The sequence below is a fragment of the Oncorhynchus masou genome, chromosome 21, assembly GCF_036934945.1.
Source record: "Oncorhynchus masou masou isolate Uvic2021 chromosome 21, UVic_Omas_1.1, whole genome shotgun sequence".
NCBI lineage: Eukaryota > Metazoa > Chordata > Actinopteri > Salmoniformes > Salmonidae > Oncorhynchus > Oncorhynchus masou.
Window position 1 is genome coordinate 4,880,001 of NC_088232.1, and position 10,000 is coordinate 4,890,000.

General features: G+C 42.9%; 1 protein-coding gene across 2 annotated transcripts in view; it reads left to right on the forward strand.

Moving 5' to 3' along the window:
* Window positions 1-10,000, forward strand: part of LOC135507602 (teneurin-3-like) — a 462,717-nt gene that overhangs the window by 260,733 nt on the left and 191,984 nt on the right. For both annotated transcript variants that reach the window (XM_064927148.1, XM_064927149.1), the window contains exon 5: window positions 5,028-5,252. In XM_064927148.1, coding sequence (XP_064783220.1) covers window positions 5,028-5,252 — 225 coding nt within the window. The remainder of the gene's footprint in view (window positions 1-5,027; window positions 5,253-10,000) is intronic.

Consider the following 10,000-nt stretch of genomic DNA (forward strand, 5'->3'; position numbering starts at 1 on the left):
TCATGCACCTGTGAACCTTCCCAGCATGCCCACGTAGGGCCAGGCACCAATACTGTCAGAAAGAAACACTCCACTGAAGCCTGTAGACAGACATACATACACAATACACACAGAGCACACACATACACTGCAGGGACAGAGATTCACTCTTGGTATGCAATATACATCTCTATCAATCTATTGCAACCTTTAACATCTCTGTCAGTCTATTACAACCTTTAACATCTCTGTCAGTCTATTACAACCTTTAACATCTCTATCAGTCTATTACAACCTTTAACATCTCTGCCAGTCTATTACAACCTTTAACATCTCTCTGTCTATCATAACCTTTAACATCTTTAACATCTCTATCAGTCTTTACCAACCTTTAACATCTCTATCAGTCTATTACAACCTTTAACATCTCTATCAGTCTTTTACAACCTTTAACATCTCTATCAGTCTATTACAACCTTTAACATCTCTGTCAGTCTATTACAACCTTTAACATCTCTATCAGTCTATCACAACCTTTAACATCTCTATCAGTCTATTACAGCCTTTAACATCTCTATCAGTCTCTCTCAATTTTCTCTCTATCATACGAAATCTGTTTGTCAATCTTATCCATACATTTGTCTATATGCTATCTATTCTCTCTCTCTCTCTCTCTCTCTCTCCCCCTCCCTCCCTCCCTCCCCCCCCCCCCCCCAACTCTCTGCGGCCTTGTCTGTACTTTCCTCTTAATTAAGAGTGATTGTTCAAGAGCATCAAGAGAGACATTGACCACAGGCGATACACACACACACACGCTCAGCTTCCTCTCACAATTGACTGTCCTCATTATTAAAGTGGTTGGTGTAATATGGGAGAACAGGGTACATAACACCTAAGGCAAGGTACCAGCTACAGTTTGTAATATCTACTTTTGTCAAATAAAATGTCACACACACATGCAGGCATGTACACACACTCGCAAGCCACCCCGTCACACAATCTCTCACACACACACACACGTATCCAGGACCCAGTGGTGTGGGGCAGGTTAATATCTCCCTTATTTGTTACAGGGCTAATACAGGGCTGAGCAGTATAGAACAGAGATAGAACAGATACAGGGCTGAGCAGTATAGAACAGAGATAGAACTGATACAGGGCTGAGCAGTATAGAACAGAGATAGAACAGATACAGGGCTGAGCAGTATAGAACAGAGATAGAACTGATACAGGGCTGAGCAGTATAGAACAGAGATAGAACAGATACAGGGCTGAGCAGTATAGAACAGAGATAGAACTGATACAGGGCTGAACAGTATAGAACAGAGATAGAACAGATACAGGGCTGAGCAGTATAGAACAGAGATAGAACTGATACAGGGCTGAGCAGTATAGAACAGAGATAGAACTGATACAGGGCTGAGCAGTATAGAACAGAGATAGAACTGATACAGGGCTGAGCAGTATAGAACAGAGATAGAACTGATACAGGGCTGAGCAGTATAGAACAGAGATAGAACTGATACAGGGCTGAGCAGTATAGAACAGAGATAGAACTGATACAGGGCTGAGCAGTATAGAACAGAGATAGAACTGATACAGGGCTGAGCAGTATAGAACAGAGATAGAACTGATACAGGGCTGAGCAGTATAGAACAGAGATAGAACTGATACAGGGCTGAGCAGTATAGAACAGAGATAGAACTGATACAGGGCTGAGCAGTATAGAACAGAGATAGAACTGATACAGGGCTGAGCAGTATAGAACAGAGATAGAACTGATACAGGGCTGAGCAGTATAGAACAGAGATAGAACTGATACAGGGCTGAACAGTATAGAACAGAGATAGAACTGATACAGGGCTGAGCAGTATAGAACAGAGATAGAACTGATACAGGGCTGAGCAGTATAGAACAGAGATAGAACTGATACAGGGCTGAGCAGTATAGAACAGAGATAGAACTGATACAGGGCTGAGCAGTATAGAACAGAGATAGAACTGATACAGGGCTGAGCAGTATAGAACAGAGATAGAACTGATACAGGGCTGAGCAGTATAGAACAGAGATAGAACTGATACAGGGCTGAGCAGTATAGAACAGAGATAGAACTGATACAGGGCTGAGCAGTATAGAACAGAGATAGAACTGATACAGGGCTGAGCAGTATAGAACAGAGATAGAACTGATACAGGGCTGAGCAGTATAGAACAGAGATAGAACTGATACAGGGCTGAGCAGTATAGAACAGAGATAGAACTGATACAGGGCTGAGCAGTATAGAACAGAGATAGAACTGATACAGGGCTGAGCAGTATAGAACAGAGATAGAACTGATACAGGGCTGAGCAGTATAGAACAGAGATAGAACTGATACAGGGCTGAGCAGTATAGAACAGAGATAGAACTGATACAGGGCTGAGCAGTATAGAACAGAGATAGAACTGATACAGGGCTGAGCAGTATAGAACAGAGATAGAACTGATACAGGGCTGAGCAGTATAGAACAAAGATAGAACTGATACAGGGCTGAGCAGTATAGAACAGAGATAGAACTGATACAGGGCTGAGCAGTATAGAACAGAGATAGAACTGATACAGGGCTGAGCAGTATAGAACAGAGATAGAACTGATACAGGGCTGAGCAGTATAGAACAGAGATAGAACTGATACAGGGCTGAGCAGTATAGAACAGAGATAGAACTGATACAGGGCTGAGCAGTATAGAACAGAGATAGAACTGATACAGGGCTGAGCAGTATAGAACAGAGATAGAACTGATACAGGGCTGAGCAGTATAGAACAGAGATAGAACTGATACAGGGCTGAGCAGTATAGAACAGAGATAGAACTGATACAGGGCTGAGCAGTATAGAACAGAGATATAACTGATACAGGGCTGAGCAGTATAGAACAGAGATAGAACTGATACAGGGCTGAGCAGTATAGAACAGAGATAGAACTGATACAGGGCTGAGCAGTATAGAACAGAGATAGAACTGATACAGGGCTGAGCAGTATAGAACAGAGATAGAACTGATACAGGGCTGAGCAGTATAGAACAGAGATAGAACTGATACAGGGCTGAGCAGTATAGAACAGAGATAGAACTGATACAGAGATGAACAGTATAGAACAGAGATAGAACTGATACAGGGCTGAGCAGTATAGAACAGAGATAGAACTGATACAGAGATGAACAGTATAGAACAGAGATAGAACTGATACAGGGCTGAGCAGTATAGAACAGAGATAGAACTGATACAGGGCTGAGCAGTATAGAACAGAGATAGAACTGATACAGAGATGAACAGTATAGAACTGGGCTAGAGTCCCCCAAGACTTCTCAGCCTCTAATTGTGTTTCTCCCATCAGCTGTATTTAACACAGTATCCCTCCACCAATCAATCACATTCATCTATAAAGCCCTTGGATTGCTAAATCCTTGATGGAACCATCTGTCACAACTAAGTGAGCGGTTATTTATTTACTGCCACACTAACTTATCACAGCCTACACACACACACACACACCGCACGCACACACACACACACACACACCACGCACACACACACACACACACACACACACACACACACACACACACTTCCCCATCGCCGCCTGTTATCCTGCCTGAAGGGTATATAGCCTGTTATCCATGTCTTGATGACTCTATGAGAATACAGCTGATGTGGATATGGCCCAGTGCTGCCATCAAGTAGACAGCTGTGAAAGTCCTACTGTACGTACGGGGCGACTATCTCGCTTTTTCAATCTTGTAAGTGGAAAAAGCCCACCGGCAAGCGGCCCGGTAGCGTAGATGTGAAACGCGGTAAGACATGTCCATGCGAGACGGTGGTATAATGTAGCATGTCTTCATCATTCTGGTCTAGTTGTCTGGAGCAGCCGTGAGATAAAGTTCAGAAGGCCGTCAGCGTTTTGAGTAAAGGATCCCGTCTCTGTCTTTCTGTCTTTCTTCAGACGCCTGCCTCTCCCTCCTCCCGGGAGAAATCGGAAATTGTCCTCCCCATTTCAGACGGTCTCCCCACAACAATCGCTGCAGGAAATTGGGATTTAGGGGCGAGATACAGAAGAGGGCTTGGTGCTCTTTCCTGTGTGATCTGCTAATAACAGCCTTAGAGACGTGACCGTGGACCTGATCTAAAGTAGTGCACTATAAATGACACTAGAATGCCATTTGGGGCGCACTCCAGGAGTGTTGTTGCAGTGTTGTTGTCTCTGCAGTGTTGTTGTCTCTGCAGTGTTGTTGTCTCTGCATTGTGCAGCCATTGCTACTCTGTATCTGTGATGAAGGTATTGTGTGTGGAGAGTCAGAGAAAAATAACATGCTATCATTACCTTTCAAACCAATATGCAGTGTGTGTGTGTGTGTGTGTGTGTGTGTGTGTGTGTGTGTGTGTGTGTGTGTGTGTGTGTGTGTGTGTGTGTGTGTGTCTGTGTGTGTGTGTGTGTGTGTGTGTGTGTGTGTGTGTGTGTGTGTGTGTGTGCGTGTGTGTGAACTCGAGACACACTTAACACATTCTTGGAATCCAGTTGGCTTTGTATGAATATGTCAGTGTATTTCTGTATGTGTGTGGTGTCTAGGATGTGTGTGGTGTCTAGGATGTGTGTGGTGTCTAGGATGTGTGTGGTGTCTAGGATGTGTGTGGTGTCTAGGATGTGTGTGGTGTCTAGGATGTGTGTGGTGTCTAAGAGGGTTATTGTGGTCTGAAATTTGCAGGAACTCAAGTTGGAAATGAGTGACAGCCATGACTAGCTAGTCAAATGGCCACGGTCTCCAAGTTGTTATGTATGCCAGACATATATAACAATCTAGTGAACACAGACGCAATGATGACACGGTTATTGACTGACAAACCAAGTATTCACCCAGGCAAACCAACTGTCACAATGTCCCATTGACACTTTCTATGTCAGTATGATTTCTACTTGCAAAACCTGTATGTTCCGTTGCCATAGTTTCATTTTGTGTTGTTTGTTTGTTTGTTAGTCTTATTGTTTATGGGCGGTTTAATTTTTTTCTTTAGGTTCTCCCATGCCATCCTCTCTACCCAGCCCATCAGTTTCTGACCATTCACACTCGCAACCACCATCACCCAATCTCCATGACAACCAGAGCTCGTTGCTAAGTAGCGCCAGCGCCCATCCAGCGGTCCATGAGTCGGACGAGGACGAGGAAGAGTACACAGCCACGCTGTACTTACCTGTAACGCAGGTCACAGCTCACAGCCACCACGGCCTCGCCTGTAATGGTAAGGCACAACGTCCCTACAATGTTCCCACAACCTTCTCTCCCTTGACTGCACAACGTTCCCACAACCTTCTCTCTTTAGTATATAATGTCCTCAAAATGTCCTGCAATGGTAAGGCACAACGTCCCTACAATGTTCCCACAACCTTCTCTCCCTTGACTGCACAATGTTCCCACAACCTTCTCTCCCTTTACTGCACCACCTTCCCACAACCTTCTCTCTTTAGTATATAATGTTCTCAAAATGTCCTGTAATGGTAAGGCACAACGTCCCTACAATGTTCTCACAACATTCTCTATCTGCGCTCTATACCGTTCCCATTATGTGCACAACATCCTCACAACGTTCCCTCTCTTTACTGCACTATATTCCCATAATGTTCCCTCTCTTTACTGCACAAAGTTCCCTCTCTTTACTGCACCACGTTCCCTCTCTTTACTGAACAACGTTCCCTCTCTTTACTGAACAACGTTCCCTCTCTTTACTGAACAACGTTTCCTCTCTTTACTGCACAACATTCCCTCTCTTTACTGCACAACGTTCCCTCTCTTTGCTGCACAACTTTCCCTCTCTTTACTGCACAACGTTCCCTCTCTTTACTGCACAACTTTCCCTCTCTTTACTGCACAAAGTTCCCTCTCTTTACTGCACAAAGTTCCCTCTCTTTACTGCACAAAGTTCCCTCTCTTTACTGCACAAAGTTCCCTCTCTTTACTCTACAAAGTTCCCTCTCTTTACTGCACAATGTTCCCTCTCTTTACTGCACAACGTTCCCTCTCTTTACTGCACCACGTTCCCTCTCTTTACTGCACAATGTTCCCTCTCTTTACTGAACAACGTTCCCTCTCTTTGCTGCACAACTTTCCCTCTCTTTACTGCACAAAGTTCCCTCTCTTTACTGCACAAAGTTCCCTCTCTTTACTGAACAACGTTCCCTCTCTTTGCTGCACAACATTCCCTCTCTTTACTGCACAACGTTCCCTCTCTTTACTGCACAAAGTTCCCTCTCTTTACTGCACAACGTTCCCTCTCGTTACTGCACAACGTTCCCTCTCTTTACTGCACCACGTTCCCTCTCTTTACTGCACAACATTCCCTCTCTTTACTGCACAACGTTCCCTCTCTTTACTGCACAACGTTCCCTCTCTTTACTGCACAACATTCCCACTCGTTACTGAACAACGTTCCCTCTCTTTACTGCACCACATTCCCTCTCTTTACTGCACAACGTTCCCTCTCTTTACTGCACAACGTTCCCTCTCTTTACTGCACAACATTCCCTCTCTTTACTGCACAACGTTCCCTCTCTTTACTGCACAACGTTCCCTCTCTTTACTGCACAACGTTCCCTCTCTTTACTGCACAATATTCCCATACTGTTCCCTCTCTTTACTGCACAACGTTCCCTCTCTTTACTGCACAATATTCCCATACTGTTCCCTCTCTTTACTGCACAACGTTCCCTCTCTTTACTGCACAATATTCCCATACTGTTCCCTCTCTTTACTGAACAACGTTCCCTCTCTTCACTGCACAACATTCCCATAACGTTTCCTCTCTTTACTGCACAACTTTCCCTCTCATTACTGCACAACATTCCCTCTCTTTACTGCACAACGTTCCCTCTCTTTACTGCACAACGTTCCCTCTCTTTACTGCACAACGTTCCCTCTCTTTACTGCACAACGTTCCCTCTCTTTACTGCACAACGTTCCCTCTCTTTACTGCACAACGTTCCCTCTCTTTACCGCACAATATTCCCATACTGTTTCCTCTCTTTACTGCACAACGTTCTCTCTCTTTACTGCACAATATTCCCATAATGTTCCCTCTCTTTACTGCACAACGTTCTCTCTCTTTACTGCACAATATTCCCATAATGTTCCCTCTCTTTACTGCACAACGTTCCCTCTCATTACTGCACAATATTCCCATAGCGTTTCCTCTCTTTACTGCACAACGTTCCCTCTCTTTACTGCACAACATTCCCATAATGTCCCCTCTCTTTACTGCACAATATTCCCATAATGTTCCCTCTCTTTACTGCACAACGTTCCCTCTCTTTACTGCACAATATTCCCATAATGTTCCCTCTCTTTACTGCACAACGTTCCCTCTCTTTACTGCACAATATTCCCATAGCGTTCCCTCACTTTACTGCACAACATTCCCTCTCTTTACTGCACAACATTCCCTCAACGTTCCCTCTCTTTACTGTATAATGTTCTCGCAACATCTTGTAATGGTGAGGCACAGCATTGTTGCTACTTTCTCTCTATTTACTAACACAACAGTTACTCTCTTTGCTGACAACAGAATGTTTCACTATTCTCAATGTGTGCTTATGGAAATGCCCGGAACTTCCATCTGTGTCTAGTTAGTCTGATTGATAGCCAGACAGACTCTTATAGAGAAGTTAAATATAGTTCATTTTCCCATTCTAACTAGTCTATATGTCCCGTTTCCCTGTCATGCGGTTGAAACCTCTGTCTGAACTGTGTGTCTGTTGTTATAGCATTGCTGTCTGTTATGATCATTGTTTGACATGTGTTATAGATTTAGCCTGGTAATTGCTGACCCAATGCAGTTGGGGTTAAAGTTGAAATGAAGGTTTAAGTGCATCTCAAGTACACAGAGAGAACTAGTTTCTCCTAATGTGACATTAGTGCCATTCAGCGCAGAGGTCAGTAGCCGGACTGTGGATAGGAGACGGGAGGCTCTGTTAATAGGCCCGTTGGCTGTGACTGCATCTCGTTGTCATATAGACAGGACTATACTATGACAAGGCACTTCTCACCCCAACATGGCCCAGTTTCGGCCTGCCTCTCTCTCTCCCGTTGTCTGAGAGAAAGACTTGCGCACATGCACACAGACACACACACACACACAGACACACACACACACACAGACACACACACAAACAAGCACAGACACTCACAGACAGACAGACAACTCATCCACCCACCCTCACTCCCAGTTCCCTACCTCCTGTCATTCAGTGCTGTTTGGCCTTCATATCCCAAAATGAATTAGGGCTTCTCTGTGCAGCCTCAGTGCCCTCAGTCTGACTGCATCAGTGTCAGGAAGAGAGAGGGACGGAGAGGAGAGGTCCTAACCTGTAGTGTCTGTCACTACCGGACATCGGGCCTCCGCTGGATCTGCACTGTGAATCTAGAGGAGACTGGACAGAGAATAGCGAGAGACGCTGGCTTTTTGAGGAGTGCTCAATTAAAGCTTTTTATACACTTATGAATGTGCTTAATTAAACAGTTAGAAAACGGTCTTGTTTATAAGCCATTTATAGGCAGAACTTCAAATAGTTTTGAACATATTTATCTGTAGAAGATTATATTTTGGAATGTTTGTGTAGAAGAGTCCATTTTGTCATGTTTACCTGTAGAAGAGTCCATTTTGTCATGTTTATCTGTAGAAGAGTCCATTTTGTCATGTTTATCTGTAGAAGAGTCCATTTTATCATGTTTATCTGTAGAAGAGTCCATTTGTCATGTTTATCTGTAGAAGAGTCCAGTTTGTCATGTTTATCTGTAGAAGAGTCCATTTTGTCATGTTTATCTGTAGAAGAGTCTATTTTGTCATGTTTATCTGTAGAAGAGTCCATTTTGCCATGTTTATCTGTAGAAGAGTCCATTTTGTCATGTTTATCTGTAGAAGAGTCTATTTTGTCATGTTTATCTGTAGAAGAGTCCATTTTGTCATGTTTATTTGTAGAAGAGTCCATTTTGTCATGTTTATCTGTGGAAGAGTCCATTTTGTCATGTTTATTTGTAGAAGAGTCCATTTTGTCATGTTTATCTGTGGAAGAGTCCATTTTGCCATGTTTACCTGTAGAAGAGTCCATTTTGTCATGTTTATCTGTGGAAGAGTCCATTTTGTCATGTTTATCTGTAGAAGAGTCTATTTTGTCATGTTTATCTGTGGAAAAGTCCATTTTGTCATGTTTATCTGTAGAAGAGTCTATTTTGTCATGTTTATCTGTGGAAAAGTCCATTTTGTCATGTTTATCTGGAAGTCGCTCTGGATAAGAGCGTCTGCTAAATGACTTAAATGTAAATGTAAATGTATCTGTGGAAGAGTCCATTTTGTCATGTTTATCTGTAGAAGAGTCTATTTTGTCATGTTTATCTGTGGAAAAGTCCATTTTGTCATGTTTATCTGTAGAAGAGTCCATTTTGTCATGTTTATCTGTGGAAGAGTCCATTTTGTCATGTTTATTTGTAGAAGAGTCCATTTTGTCATGTTTACCTGTAGAAGTGTCCATTTTATCATGTTTATCTGTGGAAGAGTCCATTTTGCCATGTTTATCTGTAGAAGAGTCCATTTTGTCATGTTTATCTGTAGAAGAGTCCATTTTATCATGTTTATCTGTGGAAGAGTCCATTTTGCCATGTTTATCTGTAGAAGAGTCCATTTTGTCATGTTTATCTGTAGAAGAGTCCATTTTGCCATGTTTATCTGTAGAAGAGTCCATTTTGCCATGTTTAGCTGTAGAAGAATCCATTTTGCCATGTTTATCTGTAGAAGAGTCCATTTTGCCATGTTTATCTGTAGAAGAGTCCATTTTGTCATGTTTATCTGTAGAAGAGTCGATTTTGTCATGTTTATCTGTAGAAGAGTCCATTTTGTCATGTTTATCTGTAGAAGAGTCCATTTTATCATGTTTATCTGTAGAAGAGTCCATTTTGCCATGTTTATCTGTAGAAGCGTCCATTTTGCCAGGTTTATCTGTA